Genomic DNA, 15,108 nt, shown 5'->3' on the forward strand with positions numbered 1-15,108 from the left:
GGCGACCTAAGGCCCGTGGGCCGGATGCGGCCCAATCGCCTTCTCAATCTGGCCTGTGGACGGTCCGGGAATCAGCGTGTTTTTACATGAGCAGAATGTGTCCTTTTACTTAAAATGCATCTCTGGGTTATTTTTGGGGCATAGGAATTTGTTCATTCCCCCCCCCCCCAATAGTCTGGCCCACCAGATGGTCTGAGCGACGGTAGACCGGCCCATGGCAGAAAAAGGTTGCTGACCCCTGGTCTAAACTGAAGTTTTCCCCTTTCTTTCTCTCTCCCTCTCTGTCTCACACAATCACACGCACAGCAGAGGGAACGCCTAATCTATCATGACGCCTGCTACAAGATTCACAGGCATCATTCAAAACCCAAAGAGAGTTTGGGACAGCCATTAACTCTCAGACTAACCTACCTTGAAGGGTGGCTGTGAAGGAAAACACAAGATTAACTCCATGCACACCCAACCATCTTGACACCTTAAAGGCAGGACAGGATGCAAATGTGTTACTTAAGAAAATATGTAACTGAAAAGCCTGTCCCAACCATGGCATATGGCAATAGTACACCTTACAGGGGCAAATGTCCAAAGGGACTGTGCTGCCTGAAATAGGACCCACCTCGTTTTGTTACCTTGTTGTAGGATGGTCTTTGTGCAGTTAAGAGGAAACAGATGAGAAGATGCTTAGGATGAAGCCAAGCCACTCTGGGTGTTGCTTCCGACGAGGTTCATGGTTAGTGAACCCACCCCAACCTCATGCCCCATTAAAACATGCATGCCACACTTTTCAAACAAAATCAAAACTGCCGTAGTGTAGCTTGGTTTTTATTTATGTCCACAAATATTTCAAAAAAATTACAAAATACTCAAATGGAGAGAACACAGAAGTCACGATTTCTGGGTTTTCTACTCTGTTTTACACTGTGTTATCCCATGGTAAACCTACTCATATATACACTAAGCCTCAAGATATATATATATAAATGTAGCTGTCAGAATGTATATTCTGCTTTTAAACGGTGCAGTGAAACTAGCTCAAACCAGGACGACACAGAACAAGAGACGGTTTGATTTTGAAAAAATAAAGTAAAATCACACACGCACGCACACACAAAAAGCAAAATAAAATAAAATAAAATGGATTTTTGAAGTTCAAAGCAAAAAATAAAATCTTGCTTTAAAAAAGTTTTTCTGAAAAGGTAACTGTAAAAGGTTGGGAGATTCTAACAGAGCATGGTGGTCTTGGGAGAGTCAGGGCAAATAACACTGTAGCTAATCATTTAGATCTGAGGACAAAGAACCTCTGGGCTCCCCCACCACTGTGGAATGATTCATACTGTTACATAAGCATAAAAAAGAAACCCAAAAGGTCAAGAGCTTATGAGGAAGCACAATGAACTGCATGTAAACTGTGGAGGGAAATGAGTAATTAACTGGTATCTTTTGTCTGTCTTTCCTAGACTGGCGAGTTGCAGATGTTTGGACAACTCCCATCAGCCCACTGGGTGTGGCTGATGGGAATTGTAGTCCAAAACACCAGGAGAGCACCAAGTCAGAGGAGGATGGTCTGCAACATCCATGCTAAGTGTCTCCTGAAGGTACTGAAATTTCAGTTCCGCCAGGGGACCACGGAGAGGGGATTATGGCCACCCTAACCAATACGGCTGGTTCTGTTTTCAGTGAGAGTTGAGGACAGTTAAAAACTAGATTATGCTTGCTGCAAGGAGGCATCTTCAAAAAGACAAGGCAAGCCAGAGGAGGACTGATAATAAGTAGCTGGGGATGTCCTGCCTGTTAAGACAGATCATTATGAGAAGTTTATTCCATTCCAGATGACAGTGTTAAAAAACATGAGATGCCAGCTAGGATTTTAAGCAATGACTCTGTCTTGTTAGCTTGCATCTTGCTGGACATTTAGCACCATGAATTTAGAGTTTCCTGATGCTCAGTTCAGTGCTTCAGCTCTCGGCGGTTCAGAAACTGACCTGAGAAGAGGTGACCGTTACAATTCTGAGGACACCCCGTGTGGCTTGTGTGACCAAAATATGGCCCGCAGTTAGGAAAGGGCTAACCTCAGGACCACCTGGAGGGGCTGTAAGGCAGGTGGATGGCTTAATAACCACCAGCTATTTGCCACTGCACAGAGACAAGAGGCGTGGACTGCCAGTAAGGAAACGAATGGGAAAGAAGGATGGTTTGGGATGAAGGAGCAGGAGTCAGGGAGCAGGGGGAAAGCTCCGCTCTCTGGACCAAGGTAGGAGGAACCCAAATTTCTGTTAGGCTGGATTAAAATTCCACCTGCCATATGCGCTGTTTAAGAGACCGCTGAACGATTAGCTACGGGGTTATCTGATCAGGCCCAATGGACTCCTACCACCACAAATAACAGTCTTCACAGCAAATGAAGCAGCCTTCCAAAAGGAACAAGAACCAGGAAATGTTATTATGAATGCAACTAACAGGAAAATGTGTTATCACACAGCCCTGCAGATTCCTGCACTAATCCAACTCATTTTTTAAAAAAAAGTGTAACTAAACTAGCAGTTTGAAGGGAATTAAAAAATAGGATTCATACAGTTGTCATGTGCTTGCGACATTGACAGCTTCTGACAGAAGATGGTCAACCCCACTCTAAGCCTTCAGAGTTTCCCTGCCTTGTGCATCGGAGAGTGTGAACATTTTTCACTAAACAAGGAGAACTCCTAAGGTACTGCAAACAGCAGGCAAAAAAAAGGCTGCCAGAGGCACATTTATTGAGTCTTATTCTCACTCCACCGTATCCCAAAAGAGCATTCAAGATGAGGATTTTTGGGGGGAAGAAATTTACTCTGCTGCCATGTACTGGGGGTGAGGGGGGGGGAGAGTGAGACAGCCCTGGTCAATTGTGCCCTTGAGGTAAGACCAGGCGCAACTCCCCTTCTGTGCCTAGCGTCAGCAAAGCACACACACAAAAACACCACAAACCTGCTAATATTGGACCGATTTAAAAACAAAGCCCAGGAGCGCAGAGGTGGCTTCCAGCTTTTAAGAGTGAAATTTAAGCTTTGCGTTCATGGGGGCAATTTCGAAAACGCACAGCTCTGAAGCAGCCCCTCTGCCTGTCCCTTTGCTTTCAAAATGTGTAACTTGTCAGGGATGGGAAGTTTCAATTCGGCACTATTCAAGTAAGTTTTGTAACATATATATAGATATTACTTGAAGGGAAATGGTTTGCATGTAAATTTCCATGCTATCTAAAGGACAGTCTGCCCCATATCAGCAGCTCTCATGACAGGTGTGGGGCTTTGATGCTGGAAGGGTTCCCAGGCACACAGTGGGTATGCATAGTGCACATCCTGAGATGGAGAATAAAGGAGAATTTCCTCCTTGAATTGAACGCCTTGTGGGGCTTGTGGCCAAAGAAACATCACCGCATTATTGTTGTCTTAATTGGTAGACTCTGTGTGTGTGTGTGTGCCTGCATTTATAGGACACAGTTTCAGTTTAATGCTATGTTTGTGGAGGAAGGGGGAGACATTTCAAGAGCCCATTTTTTGAAAACTGCTCCCTTTCCAACTTCTGCTTCAAAAAAACTCTTGCGGAATTACAAAATTACGCAAGAGTTTTTTTGAAGCAGAAGTAATTCTGAAACTTTTAATAAATATTATTTAAAAAACAAAACTCTTGCACTGGTGGAAAACGTGACGGCTTTTCGACAGAACCAGTGCAGGAATATGCAGTCTTGTTCACCGGCTGAGGAACTGAGTTATGTCAAAACAAACCTATGAGAATGAAAAGCGATTTAGGATGTTCATGGAACAAATGAATTAAATTAAAAAGAACAGCGCACACACACAAAAAGAAAAAGAGTTGTGTGTTCTTGTTGTTTTTTTAAGAAAAAAAACATATTATCCCTGCAACTCCCTTTAATGCTCATGTTGCTACCAAACCGTCAAGTCAAGCTCTCGACCATTTTGAAATTACTGACCCCTCCCCCCCATGTCATCTTCCCTTTAATTAAAGGGATAATTATATATATTCCTCTTATATTAAAAAATCAACTCTGTATTCTTGTCAACATCAGGTAAGAAGTAACGGTTTTGTGATGTTACTGAAGAGAGAGAACAAGAGGAAGAGAGAGGAGGAGATGGAAGGAGAGAAAGAAAGAAAGAAAGAAAGATACCAGGAGTTTGTGGAGATTATTATAATTTTTTTTAAACCCTAACCCAAAAAAATTATTTACAGACTTAAAAAGCCATGCTGCAAAGCTCTCTTTAAAATTATGAAGTTTTCCTACAATGTATTAAAATAAAAGTAGATTTTTTTTCTTTTAAAATTCTTGTTATAGCACTTGGATTTTCAGAGGGTGTTATGCCACCTACTTGCCATTCTTGGTTTTTTTTTGTTTTTAAAGTGTATATATATATTTATATATTTATATATAAATTGAGTGTATTTCTTTGTATGCACAGTGGCTTGCATTAAGTTGTGAACCTGATTCTAGCACCTACTCAAAATGAAAAAAATGAAAAAACGAACCCAACCCACCCCCTCAAACAACCCCCCCAAGAATGCCCAAGGAATTTCCTCTGACTACTTCCATCCAGTTCTGAGGGGGTTGTTTCTCTCTCAACAGGCTTCTTAACAGGTTTTATCATGCAAGGAGACTCCTGAAACTGGTCTTGGAAAAATCTTCTCTACAAATGAATTCTATAATATATGTGCTGATTTTAAAAGTCTCTATAGGTTGGGCTTCCTTGTTTGTTTTTTCTCCTTTTTCATTTTAAATAGAGAAAGGTATCTTGAAAAGATAAAATTCTCTCGTTTTTCGCAGTGTGTGTGTGTGTGTGTGGATAAACACATTCCATTTCTTCCCAAGGACTGGGATCTTCTGCAGCCAGAATTACAAATAAATAATTTATTACAACTGCTTGTCACTTTCTTTCTTCAGTCGGCTAGAAGAGAAGAAGAAGAAGAAGAAAAGAAAAATAATTCAGTTGCTTTTTTGAGTTGGGAACTTTTCGCTCCAGCCTCTGCAGTCTCTCCCCTCTTGCACAATGCAGAAGAGCTCTCCGCCAGGAACAGACAAATGTGGTAGTGAAGTAGACCACTGAGTACCACAGATCTCTCTCTCTCTCTCTCTCTCTCTCTCTCTCTCTCTCTCACACACACACACACACACACACACACACACACACACACTGCCCCATAATAAGAAGAAAAGGGTGTGTGACAGGCCTTGGGGAAATCCCTCTTCCTACCAAAGAGTGAGCAGGGATGAGTTATGCGTCCATCCACATGTTTTCCCAGGGACTCTGGGATTTTCAACTAGGACTTCATGTCTTAAGTGAACATCCAGCCCTGTGAGTTGTGTCTTTGCTTTCATGCGCTCGAAAATAACAGCATGTGACATGAGGCTCTGTGGCAAGCAGGCAGGAAGGGAGCCTCTGAACTGGCTGGGCCTGGAATAAAAAAACCCAGGAGCCTGGCCTTCTGCAATGGCCAGTTCCCCAGGCAATACCTTCATGCTCCACTTCAAGGACCCAAGCCTTCAAAACGCTGAAGAAACCAACCTTAGGAAGAAGGTTGCTGCGTTGACCTTCCAAATCTGACCAGTAATGGCCCTGACAACCTCTTTCTGTGGTTTCTCATCCTGGAGCTGCCACCACTGAGCACCTGTTGAAGTCCCCACCCTTAGTAGAGCCCCCACCCAGGCAACCCTTAGAGCCTCCTGGTCCTGTGGCTGCTGTCTGTTCAAATGCCTTCTGTGAGCATCCAAGCAGTGACCAGAGTGAGGAGATGAAGCACCTCCCTCTGCTTGCCATGTACTTTCCCTCTCTAGGCAGCTGTACAGAGTACAGCGCAGCAGGGAGAGGAGGAGATGGGCCCACCCAGGGAGGGGGGTCCTCCAGTGGGCATCTTGCCTGAGGACCCTCCAAAACCTGGAGTTGGTTGTGGTATTTTATAACAACAGTGGGTATAAGAGCAGGAAGACCCTCTCCTTCCTCAGAAAAACAAACCCAACTCTGAGGGCATGTGACACACTTCAAGTTTGACACCTCTGGTGTAACTAACCTGTAAAGTGATAGGGGCCTAAAGCAAGAGAGCAGTTGTGCAAGTGTGGCCAGTCTGGGTCTCCACTTTATACTGCTGCCAGAACATGTCTCTCCTGGTTCATTCATTCAGTCATCATTCATTCATTCATTCATTCATTCACTCAGAACATGCCTCTCTTGGTTGGTTGGTTGGTTGGTTGGTTGGTTGGTTGGTTCATTCATTCATTCACTCATGACAGGCAGCCCTGTAGATGTTGCTTGACTCCAGCTCCTTTTAGCCCCAGCCAGCATCACCATTAGTCAGGGATGATGGAAGTTGTAGTCCAGCAATGTCTGGGAGGGCTACACATCCCCTGTGCCTAATTTATGGTATGCTGCTTTTCAGGTGTACCTCGCAGAGCAGTTCACCAAAGACAGTTGCACAATTAAGCATCAATTAAGAAGGAAATGTGATATAAGGGGACTACCACTGCGAGGTGGGTGGTGGCAGCTCGCCAGACCACTCCTTTCTCCTCCCCTCCTCCCTCAGGGCAAGGTGGTTGCCCACTTGGGCGGTATACAAATTCAATAAATAATATTAATAACAAATAAATAGAGGAGGAATTGGCCAAGGGACAGCATGCAGGCTAAGGGGAGCTTGCCCCAGTGAACTTCTTCCTCTGCTGATAGCATGGGCCCAGCCTTACCTGTAATAGTCTTCTTGGCTGGGGAGGTGGCCCCCGTGCATGTGGGGGTGCCCATGCAGCCACTGCTGCTCCATGGCTAGTCTCTGAAGCTCTGCTGACTGAGCATGCATGGCCTGTAACTGGTGGGCTGCTGACATGGGAGGAGGGATGCCGCCAGGGAGGTCACGTGGGTAGGGGGTACCTGGGGAGAGAGAAGAAGAGAAAAGGTTGTCGCACACAAGTTTAGACTGGCCAAGGCATGCCTGGTAACTGCAAGCTGGGATAACAGTGACTGAGCAGATGGGTTGCACCCAATGCTAGTCCTACTCTATGCCTGCAATCAATGGAAATGACTTGTGTGGGTTTACCCTGAGTAGGATTTACCTGCATGTGACTCAACTGTGGAATGCCGTCCACATAGGAAAGGGCCTGATCCCTGGTACGAAGAGTCTTTGAATGAGACTCCCCCAGTCAACAGCCTTAATTTCATAAGTCAGTCAGTCCAGAGACAGCTGGGATACCAGGATAAATGCATTAAATCACTGGTACCCAATAAAAATCTAAACTAGGTGCATTTGTCTATTAAACACAATTGGCAATAATATCCACACGGCGTACAGAAGCAGGATACCTCTGGACACCAGGTGCTGAACAGCATCCCTGCAAGGGGGGGGCAAATGCTCTGGTTGGAGGAATCTGATTGGCTGCTGTTCAAAACCAGATAGCCCTTAGGTCTTGTATTTTTCATCTGCATCAATCTTCCCCAACTTGCCACCCTCCAGATTTTGCTGTCAGACTCCATGCCCCACCGGCTCCAAGTGGCATGGCCACTGGCTAGGGATGATGGGGGTCGTAGTCCAACAACCTCTGGAGGGCATAGGTTGGGCAACACTGGCTTCCCAAGGGCTGCTACTGCACACTTACCAAAGACCGGGTGCCGGAGCATTTCGTGTTCGTGGGGCGGTTGCCCTAGCAACGGGTTTGGGATAGTGCCGGGAGGATAAGGGAAGCGCGCCAAATGGGGCCCGGCTGCCAAGGGGTCCACGAGGGGATGGACAGGTCCTGCCGAGCCTGCAAAAGGGAAAGGTTGGGGGCGGTAGGAAAGAGGGGGGGAAAAGCAACGACAACTTACCACCAGGCTCAGAAACCCTCATTTTGTTCAGGGGTCAAAAGCAACATTAATACTTGCGCAAATAGCTGAGCATAACCGGTAATTATCAGAAGCCTAGTCCCCCCTCCAACTGTGGAGCCTACTTCTCTGTCTGGAGTGTTCGCAGTGACATCGGGTGGCCAAACAGTCTTTGAGAGTTAAAACAAAAGGGGAGAAAAGGGGAGGGGGGGAAGAGGAATGAGCTTTCTTATTAAGAAGGAAAAAGGGAACTGCGTACAAGAACAACAGAAAATCAATTCACCATTCATTTACTATTCCTTTTTTAGACACGTCCCATAAATGCCCTGGAGGTGGCATCTGAGGCACCGCACACAAGACACAAAGCGTATCATAAAATTAATCATCAAAACATTTTAAAAATAAGCCCCAATAATGCCACAGAATGGCAGAGATCCTTTTTCCTCCTGTGAGAGACAAAGCTCTCCTAAGAAGGGGAGTTTTTCCTAAAAAGAGGGCAGTGAAGCAGCCGGATGGGCTCCTCAAGGTAGATGCCTCTGCTGAGAAGGCTCTAGACCACATTGCCGCCAGAAGACATTCAGATAATAATGACACTGTCAACAATGTAAGGGAAACACGTGCAATATAAGCCTCTTAGAAGTGTTGCCTTTCCTGCGGAGCGTGGTTGATCTGCGCATCTGTCTGCTAACCTCCCCACTCCCCCAGGAGTTTCATCTCACCCCAGAAAAAACCAAGTTCAAGGTCCCAGAACAGAAAGGGACACCATCATAGGGTTGCTATTTGAGGAAGGAGAAAACAAACAACCACAGGGGGCTATTTGCACATTTGCTGACAGATGCAGCACAAGCTGTTCATGTACTACCTAGCACAGAGCTTCACATCTGGAGAATCCTCTATTTTTAAACAACCAGCTCCTAGCTCTTGTGGCTGCTGGGAAAAGCTTGAAAGTGCAAGGGCAGAGCCTGGTGAAATCTGATTGCAGAGTTGCAGAGTCCCAAGCCTGCTTTCTGTCTCAGAGAGAGACAAAGACAGACAGACAGAATCATGGCGGGGAGTGAGATACTGTTTGTCTAATGATTGCTCAATGGTGAGAAAAATGCCCTCTTTGCTAACTCAGGGAAATTATCTTCCTAGTCATTACTACTTCACATGCTCAGAGGCTGGGCAGAACATCTGAAAACAGGTTCTGGGGCTAGACCCCGGGCGAGGCAGTGATCAAACTCAGCTCCTGTGAAAACTCTGAAGCCCCTTCAGAACTTTACTTATAAGAAGGAGAAACCTTAAAATAAAACCGTGGACAACAGCAAATCTTCTGCCCTGCTTGCAAGATGGAAGATCTTCGCAGGGGGGGGGGGGGGAGAGAAGGGGGCTAATTGGACAGGTGCTTCGTCAAGGTTCCCAGAAAACGGAGAAGAGAATCTGGTCAGGTCATTTTGACCCTGATTCTCATCCAAGGGAGCATATGAGCCCCTGGATGCTTTAATTAGGGCGTCTGCAACCTGAGTCGTTGCATGTCAGAGCAGCCTGTCTCAGCAGATTTCCTCTCGTCCTGCAGTTGCATATATACATATTCTCATACAAGACCTTCCTGGTGAGCCTTGGGTTTTGTTAAGATTCCTGATCCCAGTCACCTAATTCTAAGGGATTCCTGTCCTAGGTCACTGCCTCCAGGGCCCCTCTATCATATGTCGAGAGAGGTCATGTTCCAACCCAGCATGAATCAATCCAATTAACGACACTCAGAAGATCCGCTGCAAACGGCATGCGTGATGTGCTACACGCAAGGCTTACAATACTAACCCACCAGGCAAGAGAAACACAGGAACACTCGGATCCTGAATTACAGCCTGCGGTTTGTATTGCACCTTGGCCTGTGAGTTAGCAGAGAGTCCACAGAGCTAGGTGGGACCCCTCAGGGAGGGGCTATCAGTGAAGACAGTTTCAGGGACACAATCTGAACCTATTTCTAAAGAACGAACAGTTTTAATCCCTGCAGAATTTGAGATCAGGGGGAGAGAAAGATAGGAGAAAAGTGTCATCTTGAGTCAGACTCATTGGGTCTGCACTGACTTGCAGCAGCTCTTCAACTGTATGGAAAAACTTTGCACACAGGAGAGTGTGAGGTCTGTGCCTCCTTGACTTCCTTGCTCAAGACACCTGGAGGGGTTTGGTTAAAACAGTTCTCCAATGAGCACTACAAAACACCCCAAAATCTGGACTGAACATGTAGGTCACTGGAAGGTGGTGGTTGATGAACCTGTCTTGGGAAGGACTCTGGACTCTGGCTCTGTTCTGAACACAATCACCCTCCGTCTCAACAACAGCATGGAGATGCTTGGTGCAATTAGCACATGCACAACTCAGGAAATGCAAGAGTGTATTATACAGAGTCAGACCATTAAATTCAGTACTGTCTACACTGACCAGCAGTGGCTCTCCGGAGCTTCAGGCAGGGAGTTATTCTCAGCCGTTTCTGGAGATCCTCATCATCTGCTTATTTGATTGGGGAAGCACCAGAGCGCTCAGTGACAGAGCATTTGCCCTGCATGCAGAAGGTTCAAAGTTCAACCCTTGGCATGTCCAGGTAGGGAAAACCATGGAGAACCAGGGCTGCTGGTTGGAGCAGGCAATGCGGAGCTAGATGGACACATGACCTGACTTGGTATAAGCAGCGTCCTATTTTCCTACATCACTTTCCCCAGATGATGCTGGGGACTGAACTTGGAAACTTCTGCTTGCAAAGCATGTACTCTGGGCCCTCCATCAAGACAGGGATAGCCAACATGGTGCCCTCCAGATGTTTGCTGGACTCCCAACTACCAACATCCCAGCTAGCATGGAAAATGATCAGAGGAGATGCGAGTTGTAATCCAGCAACATCTGAAGGGCACCACATGGGCTATCCCTGCTTTCAGATATAGGAACGGAAGACACTGTTCAACCAGCTTAGTACTACCTACACTGATTGGCAGCAGTTCTCCAGGGTTTCAGATAGGGAGCCTTTCCCAGCCTTACCTGGAGAAGCCGAGGGTTGAACCTGGGACTTTTCGTATGAACAGCAGTTGCTCTACCACTAAGCTATGGCTATTCCCCTTCCAGCATAGAGGGGCATATGCAGCTTGCAAAACACTGAGCAAGGCACAAGGCCTGCCTTTTTGTATACTAAGCTATCCCCGCATGCCCTTGGATCTGTCATGTATGATCTAGCTGAGATTCCTGCATTTCAGGGGGTTGGACTAGCGGGCCCCCAGGGTCCCTTCCAACTCTACAACTCCGATTCTACAGTTTCTTTTGAAACCAGCTTTATCACTGAGTTTCCCTGAAACACAGAGAGAGCTTTCTTCCTGAGAAAGCTCTCTTGTAACAACGCCTTGCCTTAACCCAGAAAGCAGGGGCAGATTCTCTCCATCTATTTTTAAATGCAAGATTCACTTTGTTCTGTCTGCCTGCACAAAAAGTACATCTGCAGTCTGATACATTTATGGAGATCAGTACATTCTGTACTGCGGGTGGGGAGGCTTTTGTTACTGACCTTGGCTGCGAGGATGCACACACGCTCCCTCCCCTCCCAGTGTCTCATTTAACTCCACTGTTATCATCCCGAGGGGGGAAAACAATTCCAAATCACCCACCTCAGTATGCAAAAAATAAAATAAAATAAAATTGGGGGACACACCAATGAGACCAGCAAGCTCCAATGGCTCTCCAGGGTTTTAGGCTGGGGTTTTTCCTGCCTGGAGATGCCACTGGGGAGTGAACCTGGATCCTTCTGCATGCAAAGCAGCTACTCTACCCTGAGCCTGGCCACTGGTCCATCTGACTCAGCATTGTCTGCACCAAGGATCTTACACCTTTCCAGATCCCAGGACCCACTTTTAACCCAAACATACATTTGGGGACCCATTTCTTAACCCTTTACTATACATTTGCATGGTAATAGCTCTCATGTTGGATCAGGCCGTGACCCGCGAGTGGGTCCTGACCCACCAGCTGAAGATCAGTGGTCTACACTGACTGGCAGCAGATCTCCAGGCTTTTTGGCAGGGATCTTGCCTACCTGGAGATCCCAGCGAGGGACTGAGCCTGGGAACTTCTGAATGCAAGGCAAATGTTCTGCCACCGAGCTACAGCCTTCCCCTTAAGACGTAGGAAGCTGCTGTGCCCGGAGTCAGGACACTGGTCTCTCTAGCTCAGCACTGTCCAGGATTGGCAGTGGCTAGCCAGGGTTTCATACGAGAGTTTTTCTTCCTTGGAGATCCCAAGGGAAGACACTGAGGATTAAAAGCAAGTGCTCCACTACAGAGCTACAGCCCTTCCTCAATATTTAGGGGGGTGGTGGAAGGTGTTGGTGCTGGGAGTAGCATTGGGCAATATATCAATATATCACCCAGGACTGGTATTGGGCGGGGGGGGGGGGAGAGATACCACTGGTGAAACCACCACCACACTCTGCCCCGGCAGAGGGAGAAATAAACTGCATCAGCGAGTTGCCGATAAAGCTTCTTCCTCCCTCCTTCTTCCTCCCTCCGCTTCTTTAAACTGTTTGACCGAGGAGCGCGCTGCTGCCCTCTCCTCAGCAAAGTACTTTTACGGAGACAGCGGTGGGATGGGAGCTCCGTTAGGTGCTCCCCCCCCCCCAGCTGAGAGAGCCCTAACCCCGCTCCTGCTTGCACTTGGGTAGGAGTGGGATTGGGGCTGCAGCCTTGCTTGGCTGCCTTCGTCTGGGAGGGGGTGCTGCGCCTTTCCTCCCAGAAAGACAGAGCCCACCCTCAGGGTGGAAGGCAGCCAGGCAGTGTAGGGGCTCTTTGATGCTGCTAGCAGGCAGCACGCCCACACAGGTGAAGGCTAAGGCAGTCAAAGCCCAGAGCCTGACAGGCTCAGTGTGCTTGGCTACTGCCGCCTGGTCTGTCTTTGGGGAGTGGGGGGGCGAATGGGCAAGGTAGCTCGCCTGCCCCCATGCCAGCGAAGGTGGAGGCGGCCTGGCCAAGGAGCCCCAAGATCCTTGCTGCTCGAGCACGAGTGGCAGGGGCACCGGGGCTGGCTCTGCGGGGGGCAGGCGGCCTCCTGCTCCCAGCTGAGCCCGGTCAAGGAGCCCTGAGTCCCCTGCCGGTTTTGCACGGGGGACTCTGGGCTGCCTCTGCTGGGGGCAGGAGACTTTTGGGCCCCCAGCTGAGCAGCAGGCTGGGGCCAGCTGTATTTGCCACAGCCCGCGAGGTGCTTACGTAAAAGCGCCTCAGCTCCCATAGTGAGAGCTGTGGCAGTTTCACCCGGCACCTCGCTGGCTGGGGCCAATGCAGCTTTTTAACAACATTGCGGTTTATCTCTAAACCGCAATGTTTGGCTGGCAATACACTGCAATGTTGAAAATCCAACATCGTGCAACCCTAGCTGGGAGGAAGCAGGTTAAAAGTGCCCTTTAAGCAAGTACAGGGATCTAGCAATGAAAAGGCAAGCAGTGAAGCCAGCTCCTTGCCTGTGCTTATGTGTGCGTGCATACACACACACACACACACGCACACACACACACACCTCCGTGTGCATGCTCTGGAGCCTCCCCATCTCTCTCTCAACAGTTTAAATTGGCTACAATTTTCTCTTGGGGAGGCAAATCGTGGGAAATATATTAAACATGCGTCCAAAGCAGGGAGGATCACCTTCTAAAAAGAGCAAATATTGCTTGTGGTCAGCACTCTATGAAAATACATGCAACTCTCCTCTCCCCAGTGTTCTGCCCCCAGTGTGTCCAGGAAGCAGAACCCCAGATACTGTAAACAGCCTCAGTTCTTTAATGGGAGAGGAAGGAGGGGAGTGGTGTTTTCAGTTCTACCCCAATGGGGAAAGCAAACTGCTACACTTGGAGGTTATGTTACGGGGGGGGGGGGTGTCACCCTTCTACTGTGATGCTGGGTGTCGTGGGCAACGTGGATCCTGCTGGAGGGATGAATCATCGGCTCTGTGTTCAAGATCCTTGAAATATTAAAGTCTTGTCTCCCTTCCTGTCATCACTGGCGGGACTGTGGGTTTTCTCCAACTAAGTCCTCCTCAGAGTAGAGCTACTGAAACTGGTGGACATGACCAAGTTAGGCCTACTTACGTTAGCCATGTCCATCAGTTTCAGTGGCTGATGAGAACTTAGTTGGGATACGACCCACTCATTTGTTTCAAGCTGTTCTGAATATTTTTTTAAATTGCTGCAACCAACCCTGGGAACTTATGGGTAAGGGTGGGGGGCAAGAAACTGAAATGATGATGCTGGATGTTCTGTTAGAACAACACACTTTTCAAGAACAATCAAACCATCACAGAGCTTCCTACCCACTGGAGCCTGTTCCTACAATGAACATGCACCAGTTTTAACCACTACCCACAGCTGCACTAAAGACTGGTGTGTATCACCAGGTGTCACACAGAAGAGGCACCTTCCTTGAAATGGGTCAGGGTGCCAACAGAGGTGGCAAAAATACCCCACTTTGCACAATTCATTGTCCTCCCTGAATGCCAGCCCTCTTCGAAAACATTCTACTAGAATGGAGAGCCTACTGAGCTCAAGGACGGATTATAGCAGTAAAAGGAGTAGAGAGTGACAGAGGACAGTGAACTCGGGAGACCTCGCTGCAGTCAGAGGGGGGTAGGGATTACACAGACCCCAGCTTAAGACACACGTTAAGGACAAGTGGGCTCGTATTTGAGATCGTGAATGCCTCTCTGCTCTGCTCCAAGGCTCCCTTGCATAACTTCTCCTAAGCTGGAAGCTCAGCAACGCGGCTCCTGTTAAGTGACCCCTGACAGGAGAAGGAGCTGCACTGAGTCCATGACAGGAGAGGAGACCTATTTTTTAGTGCAGGGGACCCTGCTGGCCTCGCTAATGCCCCGAGTGGTTGTATCAAAGGCATTTCACATCAGAAATGTGCTTCGCAGTTTCTCTTAGGTTTGCCCTTAAAATGTTCCACCATGTATTTTTTCTCATTTGAGTGATGAGGATCAAGGCTAAGTAAATAAAGGGACTTCCCTCCACAGGCTGGTGGTGGTTCAAATTCAATATGGTCCACTCTGCATCACACTAGCACTGAGTGCATCACTTCAGAATGCTCCATTAAAAATGCTCGCATTTTTTTACTGTGTAAAAAAACAACAAAAGACTTCCTGCAACTTGAAAACTAACACATAAGGGACAGAAATTCCAGTTTAGCTCTCCCAGGTACACTACTTTTTTTTCATTTGCTGGGAAAAACACTCCCCCCAAAGAAACAGGCGGCCCCTCCCCACCCAGCTCAAAAAGAAA

The 15,108-nt window shown here is 47.5% G+C and overlaps 1 protein-coding gene across 19 annotated transcripts in view; it reads right to left on the reverse strand.

The window, feature by feature from the left end:
• Window positions 1–806: 806 nt before the first annotated feature.
• RERE (arginine-glutamic acid dipeptide repeats) overlaps window positions 807–15,108 on the reverse strand; it is a 334,725-nt gene continuing 320,423 nt past the window's right edge. For 13 of the 19 annotated variants that reach the window (XM_081015978.1, XM_081015983.1, XM_081015982.1 and 10 more), the window contains 5 exons: window positions 7,952–7,996; window positions 7,622–7,768; window positions 6,719–6,899; window positions 3,659–4,931; window positions 807–3,571 (listed from right to left, as the gene is read on the reverse strand). In XM_081015978.1, coding sequence (XP_080872104.1) covers window positions 4,898–4,931; window positions 6,719–6,899; window positions 7,622–7,768; window positions 7,952–7,996 — 407 coding nt within the window. In that variant the 3' untranslated portion in view covers window positions 807–3,571; window positions 3,659–4,897. The remainder of the gene's footprint in view (window positions 3,572–3,658; window positions 4,932–6,718; window positions 6,900–7,621; window positions 7,769–7,951; window positions 7,997–15,108) is intronic. The other 6 variants (XM_081015995.1, XM_081015986.1, XM_081015985.1 and 3 more) reach the window with 1 other exon arrangement.

Source organism: Podarcis pityusensis (genome assembly GCF_964106645.2).
Source record: "Podarcis pityusensis genome assembly, chromosome: 8".
NCBI classification, from domain to species: Eukaryota; Metazoa; Chordata; class Lepidosauria; order Squamata; family Lacertidae; genus Podarcis; species Podarcis pityusensis.